Here is a 26,488-nt window from a genome sequence, read left to right on the forward strand (position 1 = left end):
CCCTTTCCACGGCTACAGCAACCTCAGTTTTTTTCTGAATGGAGCTTCATAACTCGCTTCTCTAAGCCACAGGAGTGAAGTTGAAATTCCCAGAAATCAGGTAAATAACAGTGATCACTTCTACATCCAAATGAGAGAACCCATGCCCACAGTTCTTCCCCAGAATTTATTACTTCAGAGTGTCATTCAAAGTATGAAATAACATGATTTACTCTTCTCCACTGACATAAAGCTGACTCTAAATACACTTCAGCCCTTCAGATGTGGGAACACTGAACACTTGGCTGTTACAACACACAAGGCATCACTTCTCCTCTCCAGTTCCTGTTGTCTCTAGAAAGCCCATCAATCATAGCCTGTACTTGGGCTTTGGCTTCCTGAGCCTCTTCTCTGGCTGGCTGATGGGAAACATGAACTTAAGGGAACTGTCAAACTCACTAAATCACTCTTGAACGCTGTTAAAACAGTGGCACCTTCTTTAGCTTTCAACATATTTCCCATCTTTGTCCAGGAGATCATTAAGTAAGAGGCACAAGACACCAAAAATTACTTAAAGAATGATCCTGGCATTTTCTGCCCACTACACGTCACCATAACTCAGTACAAGTCCTTGTCCTTGACCTACATATCAATCTTAGGGTGCTTTTTCAAACTGGTGCATGACAAGATTAGTCAGAGATGATTTTGCTGTCAAAAGACAGCGTTCTGCAGTTCTGTTCTGTGACAGCTGCAATATGTGGCTAACCTTCATCAAGTGAGAACATTCTGGTGTTACGTGAACGATGTACCAAATAATGCTGCTCCCTCAAATAAACATTCCAGTCCACTTTGTCAAACCAGTGAGCCATCAGCCCTCTGAATATGATTTCTTCTTCCAAGTTCGGAGAGGAGTTAAGATTTAAGTGCCACTTGTCCTACTTTTTGTAACACGATGATGCAGCTGTACAGGTTGAATTTCTGTGACAATTTCCCAAACTGAACAAAGAGATCTGGCAACTGCACAAGCCCTAGGGGAGGGGCTCTGAGTCATGCACCACCAGTGATCAGCAGGGACGGCTCTTTTAAGGGTGCAAATACAGACAAATCTCCCCACCTGCCACCCCAAGTTCTGCCTCTGGGGCTGCTGATAACAGCTCAGTTAGTGCCACGTTCACAGAAGATTTTCTAAGGTGGCCAAGTGCTGCTGGGATGGAGCTTGAGAGAAAACATCTTCATTTAGCACAGGCCACTGCTCACACACCAGATGGGAACATTGCTGCAGACAGCAATGAACAAATGTAAGGAGGGCTGTTGGGAAAGGGAAGGTCACATTTGGACACTCAGTGCTTTTGAAACCCCTAAATTTATGTTCAGATCTGTGGCACGGGACAGACCACGCCATCCTCACCACGGAGCACACTGAGAAGTACAGGTGTTCCAGATCACTAGAAACCAAGAACAGCTTCCACAAGGAGCAGCTCTGCTTTCCTCACCTAGTCCTAATAAAGATCTTTTCACGACCTGATTTCCTTCTAGAAATCTGGAAGTAAAAGCCTCTTTATAACTCTCCTGAGCTGTGCAGGCTCAAGCAAGACTTTTCATTGTGCCTTTAAAGAGCACAATACAAATATTCAGCCCTGTATCATTATTCCTCCAGGCAGTATGGCAAGAAAACAGACAAACCCACAGGAGAATAACTGAGCTTTGCCTGCGAGCGAAGAAAGATCTGTGGCCATCCATCAAGATACCTGAATGGCTTTCAAAACGGGTAAACAAGGTGCAGGCAAAGAGCTTTGATTTCCACAGACCTCACACTTCATTTTTCATGCATCTCTGATATTTTTATAAGCTCTTTTTATACACTAAGTGAAGTGCCCTCAGAAATTTCCCAGGTTTATGCATGCTCCCTGGAGAGGGATGCTGTGCTTCTGACTGCAGCCACACAGCTGACACGAGTCAAGACACAGCGGAAAAATATGCGGCATGGCAGGAATGATTATTCATTTGCTTCAGAACTGCATCTCAGGAGGTGCTTGTCTATGCAAATGTCCTGGGAAAAAAAAATTAAAAAGGGACTGAAGCTGTTGAAGCCTCATCCTGAAGAGAAAAATGGCAAAGAGAACTGTTTTTAAATTAGAAAAGCAAACAGTTCTGCTTCTGTCCTTTCCTGCCATTTGATTAGAGCACAGCGAGGAAAAGAGATGGAGGTTAAGGATTCTGACAAGGAATTTCTCTGTGCACTCCTTTGATCTAATTCTCTGGAACTGCTAAGCAATAGAGCCATAGATAAAATAATGTTTTTTTTTCTGAGTGCCTTGCATTGTGTAGACTTCTTACAGATACATAAACTAAACCTGCCCAGCTATTTGCCAGCACCAGAAAAACGCATTTAAACCCCCACGACTGCGATGTTTCACTTCATTTTGGAGATGTGAATGACCTGTGATGGAGAGCAGGAAAGCAGGAATAAGCTGAATGTGTATTGCTGTTCTTGTGGCTCAGCAGAATGTTAAATACCAGCAGAAATCTGCCCTTTTAGACCTGACTCACTGCTACACTATGGTTTTTTTACATTATTGGCAAAGTAAAAAAAACTTAAAGGACATCAAAATTCTCTTTGCATGCTGCTTCTGCTCTGATTCCCTAACCCAGCCACACACCCTGTATACACAACTGTGCTTTACGAGACTGCCAAGATCCTAAGAGATGACTTTTCCCTATCTTTTCTTAGAAATGCAAACAAATTAACAAATGCAGAGCTAATTTGGTGCCAGGAGAGCACAGTGAAGACTGATCCTCAACAGCTGAGTTGTGCCTTTTCCTATTAGGCCCTCAGTGCCCTTTCTCCTTCCAAAATTAGTCATGAATAAAAGAACTAGAAAAGTAATAATATGAAGACATGCCACACACTACAGAGCGTTTATGAAAAGGTCTCTTAGACCTTAATTACTGTAATCCTTAAATAAAGTAATTTCTTTAACAGTGGACTGAGAGAACAGATGTGTCCATGCTGGGTCTAACTCATCATGTTCCACCGTGTTCAGTGCTGTCCTCATTTTTTCCCTCAGATTTTGTGACTGCCATGCAAACAGATATCACAACTATTAAATCCTGCCCATCTTCTAAAGAAATGATCACAGTAAGTTGAAACTGAGGCCACAACCATTCTACACTTCACGTGAGAAGGGAGAGGCAGCTTGAGAACATTGCACAGCATGTTTTTACCATTTACTGCCATAAAATATACTACAAAGCTACCTTGGGGCACATTTTAATCTTTCCTGTGTAATTGATTCTTTTTCCCCCTTCTTTGTAAGCAGTAATTTACCTTCTAGGATTTACAGGCTTATTAAAACCAAACAGGAAAGGCAACAAATGGATTCTCCATCGTTTTGGCCCTCCTCCAAAGAAGAATGGTCTTCTTCCTCATGAGCAACACGTTTCTCAGTTTATAAAATATTTAGCATGGGTCATGTTTGGGAGTAATCAAAACTTGTACCTCCCAAGGGGTTTTTGTGGGGAAAAAAAAAACCCACCAAAACATAACAGGAAATTTTTCCAGCCTTCGTAAAGACAAACTCCACCATCTCTTCACCCATGTCCCCTTAACAGCTTCTCTGAAAAGAATAGTGAAGTTGACCTTATCTGTCTGATTGTGCTGGAATGGAATAATTTCATATTTTGGGAAGACATTTTCAGGTTTATTTCACTCAAAAAGAAGAAAGCTGCAGGAAATGTGTCTGAAATCAATACGAAATTACACATTCTTTGTGCTGAATATAAAAAACTAACAACTGCAGTAACAATTGACACCCCAGAAAATAACCAAAGTCCATGCTGAATTCTTCTCTTAGACTACCAGAGATTTGACTTTTTTATCTTTGTCAGTGTTAAGGTGTAAAAAGCTTCTCCATCTAATCCAATCCAATCCCATTTAACGTTAAAACATAAAAAGCTTCAGCAGAACAAGATGATCTACTTTTTTATGATCTACTTTCTGCTATTTTTCTCTGCAAAACTGTCTTTCATGAAAACTAAACTCTCTTCTATTTTCCTTCCTGTCCCCACAAAAATCCTCTCAGTCTGATACTCTTCAGTCAGGATTAAAAAACATTTCTCAGTGTCTCCCTGGCAAAGGTTCCTACTCATTTTTTCAGAAGCTGGCAAGGATGTTTTGTATCTTGCTTGATGTTTTGTATTGTGGTAATTACCATGATAAGATAGCCTAATTATAATGATAAGAAAACCCCAGCCACCCTTGCAGGATGCTTGAGGGTTTTTGTGAATAACCAGGTGGGATGATAGGGTTCAGAAGCTGCCTTCCCAGCCTCATTCATGCTGCCCCTGCCCACCAGTATTCCACCTGAAAACAGCATTGACTTTAGCTGGCAACACAAAGCGTATTTGCTATCATTTTTAGGCTGAAACTGTCATGAATATGTCACAAAACATGGAATTTGTCCATATGCTTGGAATTCAGTCAAATACGCCTAAGGAAAAAAAAAAAGATAAAAACTGTCAAGAAAGCAGGCAACGATTAAAAAATTTAAAATAAAAAAAGCTTTGAGACTGTTCAGCACCACGTTTCAAACACTTGCAGCTTCTGAGTGTGAACACGAGGTAAGAGCAGGCACAGATTTACACCTGGATGTCACCAGTGACACAGTGGGACCAGCAGTGACCTGCACACACAGTGCTGGGGTAACCTGGAGCTTGTGGCTGCACACCCTGGGCCTGCCAGGCCAGTGGAAAAAACAGATTTAGAAGCTCTGCTCCTTCTTAGACTCAATGAACCTTGACCTGATTACCTGGGCTGACCTTCACTACTTGCCCGTGTCCCTAAAGCACTTGTGGTGTTACCCAGCCCTGTCACAGAGCACAAAACACAGCCTGACACGACACAGTGAGCTGGCATTCCCCTCCAGCAGCCCAGCAACAGCAGGAGGAGCCAAGTGCTGGATCCCAGGAATTCTGAGGCCTTGGCTCCAGCTTATTGCATGGAGGGGCTGTCATTGGGAGGGGACAAGAGCCCAAAGGGATGAAAGGAAATCTGCATCTTTCACCTCCTGGCTGTTTGTACTTCGTGCAGCCCTTCAGGGAGGTGAAATGGATCACACCATGCTGGGTCAGTGTTGGATATGGGGGAAACAGTGAAAAGAGGAATGTGACAGGATCTTCTGCCACTCAGGTGACCCTCCAGACACAGAAGAATGTAATACCCATTGAAATTCAGCTCCTCAACCAAGCAACTAAATTCCTCCTTCAGATAACCTGGAACATCACTGGCCAGCAGCAATAAATCATCTCCTAAATTCTGCCTGGGTTTGGAAAGAGAAAGGAAATCCAGAGCCAACTAATGAAACTGTTGTCAGCATTCTCCTGGGGTTCATGGCCTTTATTGAATCAACTTATAAATCTGTGGATTTGCAGGGCTCCTGAAAGGCTCTGTGCCCTTTAGCTGAAGTGTGGCTTCCCTCTCTGAAACTACGGGCAGGAGTTTGAATTTCTGGGAATTGCTTCTCAGCTCCTAAAACAGAGAGGGGTCGAGGACCAAGGATCAAGAGGTGTCACAGGTGTGAAGAAATATTTGCAGCATATCAGTGTTTTCACAAGACTGCTGGCAACTTGGAGACCTGGGACTCTGGGAGTGCTCCCAACCTCTCCTGCTCTCTTTAGCTGCTGTCACATCTCTGGCCCTTTCCAGTTAGTGCTGATTGGGTGCTTGGAAGTGCTTGGTGGCTGCAGGAAGTGAATTGTGTGCTCTATTCCTGCACTCCATGAGGGAGCCAGTCTTCAGGAGCCAGGCAACCCCTTCTAGCTTTGGGTTCCTGTACAAAAGCAGCCACTGGGAAGAGCTTTCAGAGCAAGCAGACCTGGAAATGTCTGAAGGCTGTTCTTTGCAGGGGCACGGGTTACAATGAGATGGGATTCAAGTAGCTCTGACACAGAAATTATTGGTGCTGTAGAAGGCACAGCCCACTCAGCAAGTCCCAGCCCTCAATTGTCATCGATTCGCACTGTCACCGAGGTGCCCTGAGCCTCCTGGCTTGTACTAATCCATGTGCACATCCAAAAATCCCACCTGAGAGCCAGCACTGCACAAACCCACAGCAACTCGAGAAATGAATTGTTTTACCCAACACCTTCCCATTTAGGTGACTCTTACCTCTTTCTGGTGATACTTTATTGCTACCTTCAGCTTTGCCAAATCGTGACATTTTTGGGGATCCAGCTCCTCGCTTTGATCATCCCTGTGATTGAGAATGATCTCCAGCTCCCGGGAGCTCCGTGCTTGATCCAAAAGGTCCTTAGCAAAACGCTTGCACTGCTGTGAGAGCTCTTCATACTCAGCCTTGAACTCATTTTCCACCTTGCTCAGCTCCTTCAGCTCCCAGCCCAGCCGGAAGGCGGTCAGGATGGGATCCTCGCTCGATAAGGCAATCAGAGAAGGGCTGGCTAAGGCTTTGTAGATGTTCAGCCTTGACCTGGAGTGCCTCAGGCTGTCCACCTCGGAGCTGGACACACATTCCACACAGTTGCACCTGATCTGGTGCGGGCGTGGGATGGTCACCCGTCTTTGCACGAGCAGTTTGATGATCTCGTAGTTGTTGGTGTGAGCAGCCAGCATGATGGGGGTGATGTCTGGAGTGAACTCCGAGAACTGCGTGTCCATCATCAGCGTTGGAACCTGCATGGGGGCATAAACCACAAGGGGGAAAAGGTCACATCTCAGTGGAGAAACAGAATTCAGAACTCCCTCCTTTGTCTTGCACCACTCAGTTAGTGGTTTGTCTTTATTTTCTTCTGCCTTTACTCAGAGTCAGGATTAAAAACACGAAGGAGACGAATTTCTCATGTTCTTGGTTGTTTATTAAATCCTATCTAAAGTACAGAGAGTTCTGCAACACTTTTAGCTACCAGCTAAAAGTGAGCAAAATAGAGACTAATCTAGCTAGTTACAAGGTTTTTTAAAGCTAAACAGTCCAATAGAGAATTAACACCTATATTATTTATACTTTTGACCCAATAACCAAACCTCTGTGACTTGCAGTGCAGCACTAACTGTCCAACCAGAAACTACTGCCTGAAAATATGAAGAAGAAGGAAGAAGAACACAAAATGAGACAACACCCAAGAACTTCCATCTTGTCTCATACCTATGACTATATTCTAAAACTCCAAATTCAAAACCCTTCACCATGTGAAAGCACACACTTCTATTTAACTACACACCCATGACTTTAACTCCATCACTCAAACTTGGAAGCCTTCTTCAAGGCCTCAGGTCAAAAGCAGTGTTCTCCTGGGGGTCAGTGTCAGAAAGCACAGAAAGTTCAAAACTCCCAGGTTTCTGGGTTCCAACACTCCTTCATACTTTTGGAGTGATGTCATAACAAAACAGGGTTTTTATGACACCCTCTGTGCTTTAAATGCTGTTGTAGGCAGGCTTATCCACACACTGCTATTCTGGCAAAACCAATTTCCCCCAAATCCTGCAAATCTGCCTCCTGACCACTCATTCCCAGTCTGGTGTAAAAGTCAGTCCCATCCCTATCCAAATGCTTTATGTGTGAATCTGGTCTGAAACGAGTATTGGCTCATACACCAGATAGGGGGGGAAAAAAAAGGAGGGGGAAAAAAAAGGAAGAAAAAACGCCCAGGTAATTACACAGAAAGAAAGAAAAGTCTAGAAAAGAGTGAACACTGAATAGATTTCCATAAGTATCATTATTTGTACTATGTATCTGCATCAGCAGGCCAAGAACCCGCTCGTAGCAGACACCAACCCTGGTCTGCAGTTGGGCAAAACTCCTCTTCACTTTTGCCTACTGTTTTTATTTGAAAATATTTTTCAGTGTAAGGATACATTACATAACTGCCCTCAGAATAGACTTGTGGGTTTTTTAAAAACGGATTTGAAAAAAATTAAATGTAAAATTAATGAGCCATAGTCCACTACAAATAAGCCACTCCGGGGTGTGCATTATCCAGCTACTGCTGCACTTCTCAAAAGATGAGCTTAATGCACACCCTGTTGTGTCTTATTACTATATGCAGAGTGTAAAATTAGATGGGAATGCTGTTACATCGCAAGCACCCAGTGTGTTTCCATTTGCAGGCAGGCAGCTCTCTTTGTTGTGTTAATCACTACTCAAACTCTCTGTTCTGCTCCTGCCCTGGCACATCCTGCTGCTCCAGGGGGCACGGCTGGGCTGGGCTGGGCTGGAGGAACAGTGGGTATGCTTCTAAATATCAAAAATGTCTTGGAGAAACTGCTGCCAAAGAGCCCTAATGGCAGGAAATGCTCCTCAGCCTGCCTAAATCCAAAAGCAAAGCAGTGATGGAGGAGCAAGGGGTAAGAAATCCTTCTGTAGGAGACACCTAAGGCTGGTGATGAGACCTCCAGCCTTGGAATCTCAGTTTCCTGGGAGTTCAGAGCACTAAAGAGCCAAAGTCAAGAAATCAATAAATCAATAAAACGATCAATAAATCCTTACACGTAACAGCGTGGCAGGGACTGTTCGTGACACACTCCCAAAGGTGCTCACCACACTGAGGTGCAGGGTCAATCACTGCAGCAGGGCTCACTGGGGGGCATTTTGGGGAATAAATCTGCTCCCCTGGATGTGGCACGTGAGGGGTTAAATCCCTGGCAACCTGCAGACACGCAGGTGTGGAGGCTTTGCTCAGCAGGCTGGTCCCCACAGAGGAGGGAGGGAGAGAGAGAAAACAGTCCTGAGGATTGGCTGAGGGTCATGGAGGGCTTGTTGTCCCTGAGCAAGGTTGGATAAATGTATTTGAAGATATCCAGGAACAAATGGCTGAAAGCAGCTCTCTGTGTAAGGTCTTGCACTCTCTTCCTTTCCCCTTGCTTACCTCGTTTAGGTAGTTTGTTAAATGTCAAGAGAAAAGTGTGGGTTTTTCTTTTTTCTCTTTCTCAGAAGGTTTTTTTTTGTTTTTTTTAAGACCTGATGCTTGAATATAACTGCATTTCTCTTTCTTCCTGCCTTTCTTCAGTCAGTGACTGGCTGCTGGATTCAGAGCCTGTGCCTCAAAGGAAGAACACTTTTCCTCCTCTATCACTTCTATTACTGTCAAGTTTAATCTTGTTTTTCTCTATGGTAGTTATTGTACCCAGGGCTGCAAAAAGGATTTTCAGCTTTACATAGATGAGGAATTCATGTTGCTTGGAACATGAAAATGGGTACTTGAGGAGAAGGTAGTGATGTTACAGGTGGGGATAGTGCTAATCCTGTCTGCTCCAGAGGCTTTCTAAATATGGGTCTGGGGCACTCAAAATGGCTTTCCAAGGTTTGGGATCGAATGAAGTGATCTCTGATCCTTATTCTGGCTCCTATCACCAACCCCAGAGCAGAGCTGTGCCTCATGAGGAAGCTGTGCTTTCCTGGGCAGCTCACTCACAGTATTTTAGTTAAGGGATAAAGAGGGAAATGGTGGTGCAGACACACAGAGGCCCCCGAGGAGCAGATCAGTGCAAGGTCTCCAATCTCAGGAGCTGGAATTGTTTCTGAGCAGCAGAGCAAAACCAGCACATCACAGAGCAGGGACAGTGTGACCAGGGGCTGCTGCAGCCTCTTCTCTGTGGCTGCCTGACCCAAAGGCCATGAATTGGCCCAAAACTGCCTGTCTCATAGTAAGTATTTTTTTGTCTTCTCACACAGTGGGGTTTTTTAATAACCTGCATCCCAAACTGTCCATTTTAAAGCTGTGGCTCTGCAAAGCCTTTGGTCAAGGGCTGTGTTCTCTCACTGGAGGGGCAGCAGAGATTACAGCAGCACTGATGCTCCTCCTGTGATGCTCTGCCCAGCTGAGTTCATGTTTAGATCTCCTGTGTCTTGGGTTAACTTGCAGTGATGGAAGCAGAAGAGGGATAATTATTCTACCCCAAGGGCTCTGCTGAGCTCTTCCAAGGTTACTTTCTTTAAGTGACCTGAAAAACAAAATTCTTTTCCATTAACCTCATCACCTGACTCCAGCTGTTAACCCAAGTCCATCAGAACCTTACTGCCACCACCTACAGGAGCAAACACCTTGTCTGCATTTCATCTTGGGGCTTTTCCTTTGAGAAATTAATGCTACCATTAACAACGAGTGACTGAATGCTCGTTATCATCTGCCTAGATTTAAGCCTCATAAGGTGGCCTGCTTACCCTTGTACCACTGCTGCTCTGAAAGATGCTGCAGCGAGTGAAAAATCCCTTTTATTTGAAAAGGAGGGTGAAGAAACAAGCTTAATTCATTAAAAGAGAAGGATTAGCTCACGTAAAGACACTGTTCAGTGCAGCTAAGCTCTCCTCTGAATAGAAAAATAAGTTTTTCACCAAAATAGTGCACTGCTGGAAAAAGAAAGAGAGCAGGAATCTCTGCTGTTAGTCATGAGTACAGTGTAAGAGGAATTAAACTACAGAAGGAGAAAAAAAAAAGAAAAAAACTGGCACTGAGGATCTGGTGGCCTTGTTGTAGGTCTTTTAGGAGTTTTACTTTGAATCTAATCTAGTTTGGTATCTGTCCCTGGAGCAGCTCCTCTGGTTTAGTGTTGTGTAAAAACAACCCAGCTCAAGTGCTCCAAGATTGCTCAGCAATGTGCACCACACTGCAATAAATGGGAAAACTAAGGAGACTCAGCTCAAAAACATTCACCTCAGCCAAACTAACAGACAGTGGAAATGCACCTTTTGCCTTTTATGGATAATAATATTTTGTCTGTAAATAACTCATAATGCTTTAACCTGTAACATTTGGAACTGCCTTGTTTTTGAGTCATCTGCATTTCATAAACTCATCTCCCCTGGCTCAGTGCAATAAATTGTTAAGTATAACCATGATAAACTGTAAATACATTAATCTGCATTATTTTCAGCTTGTATAACTTTTTAGACTCAGCTGTGTGCTATAGAAGATTTTCTGATTGCCAATACAAACCCGTGCAAGCCTCACTGGAAAGCTACAAATAAAATGCAGCTTTCTTGTAAGCTCCCTTGAGGCACTGGAAGCAGCCTTATGTGGGACCCTGGGAAAAAGGTAAAATTTATACATGGCTGTATAAATTTCAGCATTTATTTTAGGTGATACAGTGGTGTGGGCTTCACTAACTCAGCATCTTAACCAGAGATGCCTTGAGAGATGTCTGGTATCAGTGATGCCAGTATTTATATTAATTGGGAGTTGGTGTTTTTTCTCTCAAGAGTAATTCATCGACTGAAATGATGTAATTTGGTTAATGAAATATAGTGAACAACACAAACTGCTATCTAAAAAAGTCATGTAGTTTAAGGGCTTTTGTACTGGTTATTCACAGTCTTTGTAACTTTGGCATAAAGCACACATTGTTGTAATGTATTTATGGGCAAACTCTGCTGTTATTGAAGTTTTCCACTGATTCCAATACAGTTGTCTCAGAATATCCAGCTGAAGAAAAGGTTCCTTCTGGTCTAAAATCTCCTCAGTGACTTACAAATGTGCCTTAAAGCCAAATAAAATCTTTGCTCCTCAGACTGATACTGCAAAACGGTGAAAATTAGTACATTTTAGTGCCTTGTAGCAAGCCAAATGCTGATACAAGGTTACCAGATGGTGCACATTAACACTAAAATAGGTACATTTGAATTTTGAAAAAGCGTGCTATAGAATCACAGAACTGCTAATAATTGTTAATTAATGTAATGCATTGCTACTGAGAGAATGTGAAAAAGTACATCTGTGACATCTGTATAACCAAATAACCTTCTCTACAAACAGTAAACAAAGTAAAACACGGATAGACCTGCTCTGGATTCTTCCAGTTTTAATTTGGCTTCATATCCATGTGTTTAAAAATGGAGGTGGGCCCAAGGGATTCGTTCTCAGAGCTGAACTGAAACCCAGTGCACTTGACAGTGGCAGAACTGCATCAGAGCTTGTGCTCAGCCATGTGTTTAGGAAATGTAGGAAATGCAGCACAGCCAGAGAGATTGTCAAAGATGTCACCATTCGTGGCTGATGCTGCATAATAACTTCTGCTGGGGATTAAAAAAAAAAAAAAAGAGGGATTTGGATGCATTTTAATGGCCAGTGGCAAGTTCCTGCATTCAGAGCCCTCTGTGTGTGTCTCTCTGTGCCTCTCTCTCCTAAGCTCTCTCCTTTCCCTGCCTGTGGAGGAGATGAGATGAGATGAGGCACTTGATGATGAAATGAAGAAAGAGTGCAGTCACTGTGGCTGATTCTGTGAGTCACAGAGAGATGCTGCCACAGTTACCTCGTGTTTGAACCTCTTGGGCTGAGCTGGAGTGCAACCTGAGCTTGCTTTGCCCTGAATTCCTGTGCCTTGATGCACTTCAGAGCCCCTGAATCCAGCAGAGAGATGGGCTGGTGAGTGCTGCCCCTATCCAGAGGAGCTGCAGCCTCTCCTGGCTCTGCCTTCTCCTCTGTGCAGGAAAGTTTTATTGTTGTACTCCTAATTTATCACGTATTTTATGTGATGTTATCTCCAGGAAACATCACATACCTGCACAGTCTGAGGCTCACTGAACACTACACTTCTCCAGGTAGAACAAACACAGCATAAAAGTTTTGGACTGTCACAAATCCAGACAGTGATGAAGTTGCTGAAGTGGCCTCAGTGACACGGGGACCTGGCTCACAGCGTGTTATGGGTCCACCAGAAATGCAATTATGGATCTTCCCAAAATGCAGAGATTCCCTGGCTGCTTGCTGGAGCTTTTTCCTGAGACTGTCACACCATCACAGGTGTAAGTCCAGAATTACTGACATGGGAGTGAACTGAATTATCTCCTCAAGACTGGATAGGCAGACTCGTTGGCATATTCCTGATGGTTGGGGTTTCTTCCCCTCATTTGGGAACACAAAATGCTGTTTGTTTGGGTTTTTTCACCTTTCTGCATTACCATTTTCAGAGTTACTCTATGGTAGGAGCAACTGTTCTAAGTAAAAGTCATTAGGGTTTATTCCTTACTTTTTATGCTCTTTTTAAGCTTTAAAACAAATTTTTTTAAAGAGCTTGCTTAATCCAGTCCTATAAACTTCTTAACTACTCCAAGGACCTTGGAATGTTGCTGCATCTGAGATATTTTTTCATTTTATGGATAAGCTTTCCCCTGACCCCAAACACAACTGAAACAAAGACAGCCCATGATTATCTGGAAATTTTCAGGCTCCGTCTTCAAGGTAATCTTTATTTTATTATGGCTGTTATTCTAATATTTTTCAGGCTTTATTCTGCGAGGGAAAACTGTCCAGAATTTTGATTCATTTTTCTTGGTCTCTGTATTATCTATTCTTAGTGGTAACAAGGACAAGGTGTGCTAATATAGGTTAATAACCATGCTATCTACAGCCTTTTATATCATCTTTGTACATAAAATATCCCTCTTCCTGTAATTTATCACTTGGTGTGGATGAGGGATGTTTCATTAAGTTTAGGTGAGGTAATGTGTTGCTAACAGGACTTGAAGAGGGAGGGCTTTTTCCTTGGGTTGTGTTCACATTCAATCACATTCCTTTAGAAAAAAAAATTAAATCAGATTGGATCCTGAGACAGTGTCAGGGAGAGGAGTGAGTTACTGCATCTGGCGCCAGCCCAGCGCTGCCTGATGGTGCACAAAACAAATCCTGATGCTCACAAACCAGGAGGTTCATTATTCCCCATTTTGACTGCTAAGCTGTGCTTTTGGCACTGCTGTTTTACCAACCAACAAGAAGCTGTGCCTTCTGAAAAGACCCCGGAGTTTGTAACAGCAAAAAAATGACAACCTAGATAGGTGGCAGGGGCTTGCATGAGGAAAAAAAAAAATCGGTGTGGTTGTGATCTTCCTTTATTCCCACTCAGGCTGAGACTTCCTCTGATATTCCCAGTGCTAGGAAAGCCTCTGGGTAACGCTGTGCCCCTGCTGCTGCAGAGCCTGGCACTGCCTCATCACCTCCTGCCTGAGGAGGACTTGGAGCCACCAGCCCTCTCTCACTGCCATCAACTAAGTACCAACAATTCACATGGCCCTGAGCCTCCCAGCAGTTTTCCAGCCTCCTCCCAAGGCAATGACAGAGCAAAGACCTTGGATCACAGCATTTCCTCACTGCAGCAATTCAGAGACAAGAAATACTGCTGCCCTTCTGATATTCCACCACCACTGCCACCAAAGTGCTGCCCCACCAGGCAGTATTTTGCCATGGGATAGCAAAATACTGCTCATAAAGGGATAAACAAGCCATAAATGTGACTTTGCCAACCCAGCCCAGCTCTATTAAACAGCCAGGTAAGGGCTGAGGGACTCCTGCTAAGCTGCCCTGCAGTTCTTCACAGATCTTTACAGATCCCAGAGCTTTGTTTTGGAGGAGCCTGTAATTTGTTACATTCACTTTTCCCACAGAGAGAAGCTTCCCTTGGAAAAAATGTGTAACAACTATTGCACTAGGAAGAGTCTCCCACCAATCTGTATCAGGGAATCTGAGCAGCCAATGTCAAACTGCTGGGTTTGGGGTTCCAGACAGACAGAGGCAAACACGTTGGGTGATGTCAGGGGATGCTGTAATTAGGGCTTAGGAGCAAAGGGAGGTGGGTACAGTAGGCACATTCATGGATGCTGGGTAGATAATATGCTTTTTGAAACTAAACTCCTTTATCAACAGATCTACAGAAAGCCCAGAAGTTTACTTGTGTAGCAGCACAAACAAGACTTGTTTCTCCCATAACAGTTCATCCACTCAGCTGAATCCTGAGAACCCATCACCTCTGACTGAAAATTCTCTGTACAGTGTGCCCAGAGCAGGCAAGTGCTAAGAACACTCCTACAGACCAGTAAAGACAATTCCCCTGGAAAATTCCTGACTTCTCACCTGTCTATATGTTCAATTACAAGCATGGCATGTTTGTGCACGCTGTGATGCAGGTCTTGGCTTGACCCCCACCAGCATCCTAGGAAATAATAACAGACTTTCTGTTGAGCCAGGAGAAGGAGCCAGTGCCTTATTGCCACTGTCAGAAATCTGGTATCTGTCACTGCCTTAATCTTGATGCTACTTACTGAGTCCAGGAGATGTTTCACCCCAGTTCTTTCTCACCTAGATTTAAGATTCTTTGGGGACCGAGGCAATGGGAAGGGAGGAAAGAATTTCACAGTTAAATGTAATCATTAGCTGAAGTGATCTTTGATTTCTCTGTTGTTTAGTTTAATTAGATGGAATTCATTTTGAAGGCAGCCGCCAGTGTCAAAGGCATGTTAACTATAACTGTGAATTATTACTGCATCAATAAAAATAATGAAAAGCTTGGGTGCTAATGGAGCCATTAGGCTTTGAAGCTGCTTCTCTGTTTGCAGACATGATCCTTCTTCCTTATTGTGCCTTTCAAATATTTCCACACTGAGAACTTGTGCCCATGTTTTTCTTAACTGGTTCTATTCTTCAGAATCTCCTCTTGCTCAGGAGTGTTTCTAACCAGGTTCAGCCTTTCCTTTTCACTTTGGATCCCTCCTATTAACTGGAAATGGCTGGCTTGAGTCACACCCATCAGCCTGTTCCCCTCTGTGTTACAGTGCTCCACAGCCACAATTCAGGACTGCCACAGATTTCCTTGATACAGATGCCTGCTCCTAAACCTCTCCTCTTTCCAACTGCCTGCGTAATTTAGATTTTATATTGTGAGATTTTTGACAACTGAACTGTTTCTTCTACACTTAAACAGTTCCATCAGTGGTAGCACAGGGCTGGCCATGAGCTTGTACCAGCAAGTCTAAAATCAAGGGCTGACAGTGGTAAGGGCTAAACTTTACACTGGTTTCTGCACACAGGACAAAAACCCTGTGTGAGTAGGGGAATTAAGCTAAAATCACATTGTCTCAAGAAAGTGACTGGATTTGGGCAAGAACAGAGTGGTTTAATGCAACCTTTCTTTTCTGTTTCACAAAAGGCTGTCTCTACGCTGTTGATCTGTGGGATCTGAACAAAGATTAAGGTGGATTTTCACTCATCAGCTCACCTAAAAGAGGATTTTGGAGGTCAAATTTTAGGATCACTAACACTATCCAGTGCAGCAATCTTCTACCAATCTGATGATTAGCAACTAAGACAGAAAACTTGCCTTTTATTCTCTACAGTTTCCTCTTCACAACCATACTCTTCCAGAGGCTGTACCTGCAAACTCCTTCTTTTGGAACACATATGGATCCCATGGATTCTGAAGGCCTTTGGACCATCAGAACAAACCAAATCGCAGCCATAAACCCTGAGATCCCTTTCCTTTTTTAATTCTCATTATTGAGGAATTGCATTTGTAGTCCCATCTGTGAACCAGCTTCACTTGGAGCCATCTGCCACGAGAGAGAATTGCTAAGTTTGCCAGATACCAGAGAGATGCTCGTACCCTCCTTATGTAAACAGCTGATGTCAGCTCTGATTGTTGTGAAGAAAACAGCCACCGTGGAGGTGCTTATGAACGTGGAGTAATTCAGATGACTGATTACAGCTCCTTAAAGAAGGAAGGAGGGCTCAGCAGGCAGCACAGACCGTGTCTGGTGTGCTGCAAGCACAGAGGGCAGGGAAGCAGGAGAGAGCTGAGAGCTGTGACACACCTCAGGGGCTGTGCTGCCACCACTCCAACACAATTCACCCAAGCAGCTCGAGAAAAATGGGCCCCTGAACGCCTCATCTGGAAAATGTGCACCGAGTTCAACAGGTTTCAGAGTGTCAGGAAATACAGCTATTACTGGTAAATTGAGGGTGAATCAAATAGAGGGGGAAATGGGAGTTTTCAGACATGAATTTCCTGCTCTTTGCTGGTGAGGGTCAGGTGCAGTCTCCAGCTTGGCTGAAAACATAATTCACTGTATTACTGTATTGATGTTTGTATAGTAAAAAAAAAAAAAAGCATCTGATAGCATTTTAGAAGAAAAAAGCAGCAAAACTCAAAGATCCAATAGGTTGAGAGACAGAAGATTTTACAGGGAAGGAGAATTCAGTCAACAGGCTTCATATATACATTCCCTTGCTCGTACAGTAGTTCTGAATTAAGAAAAAAGCAAGAATTTAAAGCTCCCTGGTAATTTCAACCCCATAGAAGCCGTGGTTTTGCTGCGTGCCCACTGCCTTGTTTTGCCATTGCATGTACTGGACCTGTCCCATGCACAGACAACTTTGCATTTTAATATTTCCACTCCCAAGGAGAAAAGCCTGGGCCAAAGTCCATACTGCATCTCCAGGTGCTAATTTTTGCTATTTCAAACCTATTCCTGCTCTTCCTGATGGTAATTCAGAGGTTTGTTTTTTTATTTAAATGACATGACACTCATCACTTAGGATGGATTGCCATGTCCACCTGTATTACTCCTCTGCCACTATGCAGTACATCATCAGCCTCTGCACTGCCCAGAAAATCAAGCAATAACTATCACAGCACCACATTCAGCTCACTTTTATTTCCTGGAAAATGGATGTTTGCTGACTGCAAACCTCTGCAGGGAAAATGACACTTGCACACCCTCCAGGTTCCACGAATATTAGTTTGTTTTGTTGTTCCTCTTAATATTCATGAATAGGTTGCTTGATTTCCAAATGCCTGGCATGAGTTTGGGAAGAAACAAGCTATGCTATGGTTTAAGTGACCAGCTGTGTGACTGTCAAAGACAGCTATGGTTTATTAAAAGCTTTGAGGAGTAATTGGAGTAAATTACATAACACTTGGAAAATATAAATTAACCTGTAAAAATCACAAAATTAGGAAAGCACTTTGGTTACTGAAGAGGAGGATGGGTCATCCCAGCCTGGGCTTTACTCTCTGTAAAGAGTGAAGCACATCAGAACATCTCTGTGCTCTTCCCATGGACGCACCATGGTGACTTTCTCACTGACCCCAAAATCTCCCACAGCCAACAGCATCTTTCTTTTGGGTTTATTAGCATTATCCTGCCTGTAAGTGGTGCAGCCTCCTCCCAGTTTTACCAGCAGCCTCACAGCTCAGTACCCAAAACCACAGCTCTAAGTTGTCCAGACTGGGCAGCACGGATTTGAGAAGAAATTCTAAGATCTTAAATAGCCCACAAACCTCACCTGGAGATTGTTATAAGTACATATTATATTATTGGCTTGGCACAAATATTAAAATGATTGCTATATGATATAGCTTCTTTTAGTTCTGTTATTAACAAAACTTAGAAATAGCAGTGTGATAAATATATTTTTCTTGGACGACAACACGGTGACACAAAAAGCTTTTGTTCATGTAACTAACTCAGAGAATGGTAAAAAGATAATCAGGAAATTCTTCACATTCTTGGATTATCCTATGTGGATGAAGATAACCAGAACTCCAGGGAAGGAATTTATTGATCTGGGAGTAGCCAACGGGATGGTGCCACAAAAAAGTTGATTTACAGGTTAGGGGGGATGATTTTGAATAATGAATAAAGATCTATGAATATTCAACAGGTTGATGCGTTTAAAGAAGTGTTTTCTGAGTTAGTGTGTCCTCTTGGCTGGAGACCAAGCAGCCGGCCCTATATTCTTCTGTTATTATTTGTCTCTTATTGTCTTTTATTAAACCTTTTAAAATTTACCAGGAAAGTGGACCTGGTTTTTCACGGAGATAAACCTAAAATGAACCACATCTAGTGGAGCACATCCCTGCTGATCTGTGCTGTGCAGCAGCCTCTGGAGCGAGGTGGCTCCTGCTCTCCACATGTAAACAGCACAATTTGCTCCTGTGCCAGCCCCGGCTGCAGTGCAGGTTGTTATAGTTACTGCTGTCACCTACCCCTGCCATTGTCACTGCATTCCCGGTAAACGCCGCTTCCACAGCAGCCTAGAAAGGTTTGCAGGATAATGACTCATAAAAATCCTCTTAATAACAGGATCCGAGCCTCTGAGCCGCCCAAACCCTTCACCCCCTTCTCCCTCACATCACCAGACCCTGGTTCTCTCGCACAAGGGGCACAGCAAAGGTCACTGCGTGTGCTTGAAAGGTTTTGAACTTCTGCTCCCTGGAAAGGTCACGGTGCAGGTGGAAAAGCAGAGCCCTTCCCCTCGGGCAGCTCTCAGAGCCGGGTCTGGAGCTCTGTGGCTGGTGATTGAACCTTTGCAGGTCCAGCCCGAGAGGGACCACGGGTTTCTGCCTTGTTTTGGGTGTCTCTCCTGACCAGACCCAGCCTCTGTAACTCCACAAGAGGCTGGAAACCAGGCAGGCTGTTAGAGCTGCTGTCAGGATCGTGGCACGGTGATAAGATACACACCCATGAAATGGATTATGCTGGATGATGCTGCTCAGCTGCTTTTGAGATGCAAAGACAACAATTAACAGAGCTGACGTGAGCAGACGCAAATAGGAACAGCTCTCCATGCCCAGCAGCCAGAGAGACACACCAGGCTCGGGCAGAGAGGCAAAAAAGCTGCTCAGAGCAGGAAAATGGAACCAACAGGTCCTCCCAGAGCCCAGGTTCGGGTGCATGAACATTTAATACAGAGCAATCAGAGGATGCTGCTCCTGCACCTCTGCCCAGAGTGCAGCAGAGACAGCCAGTCCCTGATGGCCACACACGAGCCAAAAAGCTGTCCCCACACAGGCTCGTGTAGGCAGTCTGAGCCCTCTGTACATTTAATTAATAGATTATGCTCAACCTAATATATAAGAAGTGCAGCGATACCATCTCATAAATTTCACAGCCAGACAGAAACCTTCCTATGAGGTGCGATTTTTTTGTTACTACTGGAACAAAAAGGCAGAGCTGCTACACGTTTTAGAACATCTAAGTAGCTGATGAGGACAAAGGTGTGCTAATCTGCTTTATCAGGTGCTTTTTGTGAAAGCAATTAGGTGTGGGGTTCCCAAAGGACCTTCTGAGGAAGGGTGCAGCAAGGACAATTAATGAATGTATATTGATACTGCTGTGGAATTAGCATCACGAGCTTGTGTTCAGAAACCCCTCCTATAACAGCTTTGTGATTTGACAAAATAACCAACTTTGGCCCAGCTTGTCCTATCATTACACATGAAATAAATGTTCATCACCATCACTGCATGGCAGTGAGTGAAACAGCTGAAAGAAAAGTCCAATCCTGCAGCCCCTTACCAGCAAACACCTCCTGTAGTCTCCAGAAGAGCCTGAACCCCAGCCAGGGAAGTTAATCCGAGTTTGTTCATAGAACCCTGCACCCAGCCAGTGCTAGTTTAAAATACACTGACGAAATCTGGTCTTGCAACAAACCTTGTAAATAAAGCTGAAACTGGAACTGAATCTTTTCTCCCCCACACATGCTCTCCTCCAACTTGTAAACCCTGCAGCAGATACAATTCTAGCTACAGAAGGAGAGCTGGCACAGAGATAACAAAAAATGGAACAGGCCTACTATGAAATGGATCACTGAACTAGAGACACTGGAGCTGAATTCCAGCTGTAATATATCAGCCTCATTTCACAGACCTCTGTCTGTCCAGTTAAGCCAGCAGGGCTGTGGATTTGAGTGGACACAAGTTTTGGTATTCAAGGGATGTTACAGAAATCCACACGAATCCCCTCACTTGCCTTCCATGACATTTCAGGGGAAACTTGTCATTAGCCTGCTATTATCAGTGGCAATTCCTCACATTACTGAAAAAACTTTTTTATTCTGCTTGCTGTCCTGTTGAGCTGCAGGATGCTCAAATTTCTAGAAGACCAAGGAAAAAATGACTCATTCTTAATGGATGGTCTGTATTTTGCTACTTGCATTTTGTCAGACTAAAACTCAGTGCTAACATTTCCATTTTTAGGTCAGATAGAGGAGTTTCGTTATCTGTCTAATTTTTAAACCACACGGTAGAATCACATTGCTACAGCATGCACAATGCTGCCATTTCTAAATAATAAGCTGAGCATCTTGAATTCTGTCAGGGTTGATCCTTATTGTTTGCTTTGGTTATGTAAAATTACTATTGAAAAACTATGTGCTAAGGGGCCTGTGCATTGAAAACATTTTCTTCTATGATTGACTGGTATTAATTTTTCACACACAGGGGGATGTGTTCCCTTCTAAAGGAGGCTTGATATATAAGGATTACCCAAGTTTTGGATGTTCCTTTCTAAGCAGTGAATATGCAAAGATTATCAGTGGTCAGCAAGGGATAAAATTATTCTCATTATTGGCAGTAGTGCTTACAAATGAGGAAAAAAAGAGGAAAACCAGAAAAAAACAGTTGAGGTAGTGAAATAGGTGACACTTGAAGTGACAGGATTCAGACTGGGTGTTTTTTCCACAAAGATCCTTATGTAACTTAGGGATGGCTTTGCAGCTAAGGATCCTTCCTACAAGTCACTGCTGTGAGTTATGTCCTGCCTCAGCATTTCTGCCCTGGAGCTCTCTGGAGAGGGAGACCAAGATGATCTGTGTGCACTACAGCAAAGGACTGAAACCCAACAGACTGTTTGTTTGCTTGCAGTTGTAAATAAGCTTGTGTGCTTTCAGGATTTACTTATGAAAAGCAATTCCACTTAATATCAGCACAACAGCATGGCAATAGTTCATATTTACAGATTGTAATATAATTTCAGAGAGCCACAAATTCCTTTAGAAAACGCTCGTCTATAAATCAACCTATAAATCAGTGTGTCCACAAACACTGTGGGGCTGGAAAGAACACCGAGTAAAAGAGAAAAAACTGAGTGTTTGAGTCAGGCAGAACATGTTTGCTCAGGCTGGAGAATTACCATCCAAACAGGACTGCTGTGGGCATTTAAAGCATCAAGGGCTCTGCTCTGAGCAGCAGCACTTTCCTAAGGCAGGGTAACATCTCAGAACTGAACAGGAACACCCAACCAACCTGTTTTTCACCACTGGGCTTCCTGTAGTTGAGCAGCAGCTCCACAGCTCCCACCACCTCCTTCCGTATGGCGTAGAGCAGAGCATCCCCCACGTAGACGCTGTGGCTCAGCAGCAGCTCCATGATCTCCAGGTTCTCATTCTCTATGGCTATGAGGAGGGCACTGCGACCCAGAGGATCCATGCAGTTGATGTTGATGTTGTAGTAGATCTCTGCCTCCTGCAGGGCATGTTTGACGCTGGCATAGTCGCCCTTCTCCACGGCACTGAGGTAGGCTTTCTCTTCCGACGAGAGCTCTGCCTCCGCTCGCACGATCTGCAGTGGGATCCGGTCTCGGTACGGGGAGAAGTTGACTTTTTTGTAGTATAGCTGGGCCATGGTTCATAGTGACCAGGCAAGCTGTGAGGGAGGAGAGCCACGCATCAGTGACAGCACAGCCTCACAGGGGACAAACTTCCAAAGGCTCATCACGGGAAAAGTCCCCATCCCTTTTTAAGATGCTGTATCCTTAACGCCCCCCTGAGCTCCCCATCCCTTTTTAAGATGTTGTATTCTTAACATCCCTCCTGAGTTCCCCATCCCTTTTTAAATGTTGAATTCTTAACATCCCCCCTGAGTTCCCCATCCCTTTTTAAGATGTATTCTTAACACTCCTCCTGAGCTCCCCATCCCTTTATAAGATGTACTCTTAACACCCCTCCTGAGTTCCCCATCCCTTTTTAAGATGTTGTATTCTTAACATCCCCCCTGAGCTCCCCATTCCTTTTTAAGATGTATTCTTAACACCCCTCCTGAGCTCCCCATCCCTTTTTAGGATATTGTATCCTTAACACCCCTCCTGAATTCCCCATCCTTTTTTAAGATGATGTATTCTTAACATCCCCCCTGAGCAACCCCACCTTAAAGGGCTACCCGAAAGCATCAAAGTGGCACCACTACTCACAGTGACAGAAACTCAGTTTAATTTTTTTATCTTGTTTAAACACTACACCATTGATGTCTTTTGTCTGGTCAGAAGCGTGATCTGGATGTTTATGGGTAATCTACCACATGCCAATAGGGGGATTTCTCATCTTTGCTTTATTCCCCACTCAAAGTTCTTTTCATTTCTTCCATTTCCACTGCTAAGCCAGCATCTCTGAACTGTCAGTGATGGGAGCTGCTGATTTACACCTTCCTCTTTACAGTAATAGATTCATTTTGAACATTTTTGCTGCTGCTTCTCTGCTTCCGTGTCCTAAAACAGTCTTTTATTTTTCCTTAGTGTTTACTCTTTGACTAGGTCATGGTTTTATTTTTAAAGCTTGCATGTTTTTAAACATTTTTTCTCACTCTCCTCATTTATAAATAGGACCTAAAAACAGGCTGATGTAGAAAGCTCCCACCCTTGCTCTCCAAAGGCAGCGATGTTGTTTTGTGGTCTAGGAAAACGAGAAGTAAATCCTGCCTTGGAACAAGTGCAGCAAACTGAATGAACTGAGCTTCCTTCCCACGCCTCAAAGATCCCAGCAGGTGACTGGAATCATAGGAAACATGGGCTGGGTATTCACAGGTAAGGAAAAAAAGAACCAGGCTTGTCTACCTCTGCTTGGCATTGACAAACGACAGCAGGTCAGCACCAGGGGCCACCAGCAGCTCTGACTAATTGGGTGACTTATTCCATCTCCTTGCCCAATGCTCAGCAGCTTCCTGCAGCAAATTAGGCAGAGTTTTGGTCCATTGTAGTGCCCTATCCTGGGGGAAAAGGAGGTGCTGATAAAAGGTGATGAGGAGGAGGCTGCAGAGGGACCGGGGTTCTGCAGGTACCCGGCTGCATTCCTGCCTTTCCAGAGTGGGTGGATCTGAGCTCCAGCCCAGCTGACACTGCAGAACGGTGGGTGGCTGTAGCAGACAGCAAAGCTGCATCTGTGAACTTGCTGGGGAGCCAGGGATCTGTACCAGCCCGTTTGGCACCTCGGGGAATGAGCTCACTCAGGATCAGCTCTCCTCCAAGTGCGAGAGGAGTTTGTGTTTGTTACACACCCAGAGATGCTGTCACACTGCTCACACGTGCCCCTCTGCACAGGCAGAACCACAGAATCCAGTGATTCAACCTCGAGACACACACAAAGGCACTGGAGGCAAAAGGACCCATAATCTGATTAGAAACCATAAATATATTGGCTTATTTTCTACAGGAGCATTATGCCACTAAAGCTTTTGGAACTAAGGAAGAATCTCAGTGACTCAGAAGCTTCAAGTTTCAATAAATTGCATGAAGAACCAACTACTCTGATTTTCTGAAGCACCAAGAATCACAGGTCATTTTCAAATTTTGCTATTGAAAACATCATTCCTCTGGGATCCAGCTGGTTCCCAGTGAAAACTGACAGGAGAAAGAAGGATGCAGCACAGGTCTGGTAACAACTAAGGACCAAAGAGATCTTTGGGAAAGTAAGGACAAACCCAAATGGGAAGGAAATGTTGTCCTTGTGTGACAGTCTGGCTGATGGGAGCAGGGAACACCAACCAGTGGGACTGGTGCCAGAGGACAGCAGCCACTGGGTAAAGGTCTCCTGGGGGAATCTGTTGGCTCCAAAATCATAAGGGATTCTGGCAACAAGTGGAGCTGCTAAAGTGGAATTGGATATTTTTCACTGCTCTTTAGTTTAATTGGACGTTTTGTAGATGGTGAGTAACATTTGCAATGAGTTATAACAAATGTCACCTTATGAAACATCATGCCAGCCTTGGATCCCTTTCCTTCCCAACAGTTCAGTAGAAAGAAAAGAAAGCTTCAAGTATCTTAACTCCTCAGTGAGATCTCATCTCCCAGTACAACCCCAGCCAAAGAAAGCCAGTAATGTTAATACCTCAAACATATAGGAAGCTGCAGTAAAACCAAACAGGAAAGACTCACTAAATCAATGATCTTCCTGAATTCCTCTCATGCCAACACCTGCATAGCCTTACAAACACATGCTGCTGACTGTGTTTGGGAATAACAGCAGGCAGGATTAAAAGAAAATAATAAAAATGTCTGCCTGGGGTTCATGGAAGATTTCAGCAAAACCTTTATCTGTTGAGCTGCCCTTCAGCCAGGGATCCAGCATAATTTACAGACAGACCCTCCAAACCTGATGTCTTCGTCAATCAAAATTATTTAACAAAGCATCAGTCAAACCTGTGGATGGAATGAATGAGCACAAGATCCCTGCTCTAGCTGTCACCTCTCAGCACCACCAGTCCCCCCGGGGCAGCATCTCTTGGTGAAGCAGACAATTCTGGGAGGCCCTAAGCACTTGTGTTTCCCAGACTGGTCCTGTCTCCTGCTTAACAGCTAAAAATTACAAATATATTGATGAAATCCAGGGGAAGGAAATGCACAGGTGCTGCCTAGAGAGAAGCAGCAGTGACATTCCTGAAAGGTAGCAAAAATAGAAACACAGTCACACTAAAATTTTGGAATCGGTGCAGAGAGCCTGAAAACACATGTTTTCCATATGAATTCTCTTCACAGAGAGGCATTTTCTCCTACTTGGGTTACTATTTGGGGCAAGGAAAATTCTTCCCAGCCTATGCCTGACTGCAGATGCCTCAGCCAATATCCAGTGATGGCTAATGCAGTGGTGATACCTGCACCACAAGCAGGTGGAGAGAAACAAGAGAACCATAACAAGAGAAATAGAACAAACTACTGAAGATACAGGCAGGAGGACTTAGCACTCAGTTTGGACTCTATCATCTCTCTCTCCCTGAATTATTAATCCAAATCTCCAACCCTTTTCAGCCTGACACCACTTCTGTGGTGCCTGCCACAAGAAATCAGAGTTTTTGCCCCTGAAAAGCAGCCATACCTGGCAGGAACAGCTAGCCTGGTCTGGGGAAGGAAAGTTTCTGGCTTTTTGCCACTAAAAATTCCATGAGTTGTCGCTGCAAGAAGTTTTTAGGGTCTGTTAGGAGTTGAGCCATCCCTCAGTTCCCACTTTACACACCCCTGTCTCAGGGGAGTCAGAGTGACCTGGATGAAATGAGATGAGCAGAAATGAAGGGGAGGAAGCCAGAGCTGTAACAGCGGTGGGAGTTTTGCACCACTTAATTGGTGGTTTGTCTCAGTCTTTTTTGTTTTTACTCAGAGCTAGGATTAACAAAAACACGATGGAAACGTTTTTTCTTGTGTTTGGGCTTGGCTGTTTATTAAATTTTATTAGAAAGTACAAAGTGTTTGACACTACCTGCTAGAAGCGAGGAAAATGGAGAAAGATGCAGTTGCTATAAGGTTTTTTAAAGCCAGATAGTCTAATAGAGAATTAATACCTATATTATTTCTACTTTTAACTCAATAACTAGATTTTTATGACCCTTAGTGTGACACTGACTGACTAACCAGAAACTACTGCCTGAAACTCATGAAGAAAAATGAAAAAGAAGGAACTTGAACCGAAAGAGACAACGCTCAAACCCCTCCATCTTTTCCCATACCTACTACTATACTATAAAACCCTCAAATTTAAAACCCATCACTATGTGAAATTACACACTTCTATTTCACTACACACCCGTGATTTTAACTCCATCACTCAAATTTGGAAGCCTTCTGCAAGGCCTCAGGTCAAAAGCAGTGTTCTCCAGAGGGTCAGTGCCTGACAGCACAGAAAGCTCAAAAACCCCAGGTTTGTGGGATCCAACAAGAGCCACTTTCCAACCATGCATCACCAGGCCCATTATAAA

General features: G+C 43.8%; 1 protein-coding gene across 2 annotated transcripts in view; it reads right to left on the bottom strand.

The window, feature by feature from the left end:
* The window catches only part of TRPC5 (transient receptor potential cation channel subfamily C member 5), a 104,704-nt gene that overhangs the window by 47,567 nt on the left and 30,649 nt on the right, over positions 1 to 26,488 (bottom strand). For both annotated transcript variants that reach the window (XM_014877232.2, XM_088172954.1), the window contains 2 exons: positions 21,779 to 22,177; positions 6,146 to 6,667 (listed from right to left, as the gene is read on the bottom strand). In XM_014877232.2, the coding sequence (XP_014732718.1) occupies positions 6,146 to 6,667; positions 21,779 to 22,156 (900 nt within the window). In that variant the 5' untranslated portion in view covers positions 22,157 to 22,177. The remainder of the gene's footprint in view (positions 1 to 6,145; positions 6,668 to 21,778; positions 22,178 to 26,488) is intronic.

Source organism: Sturnus vulgaris, chromosome 14 (genome assembly GCF_052056855.1).
Source record: "Sturnus vulgaris isolate bStuVul1 chromosome 14, bStuVul1.hap1, whole genome shotgun sequence".
NCBI lineage: Eukaryota > Metazoa > Chordata > Aves > Passeriformes > Sturnidae > Sturnus > Sturnus vulgaris.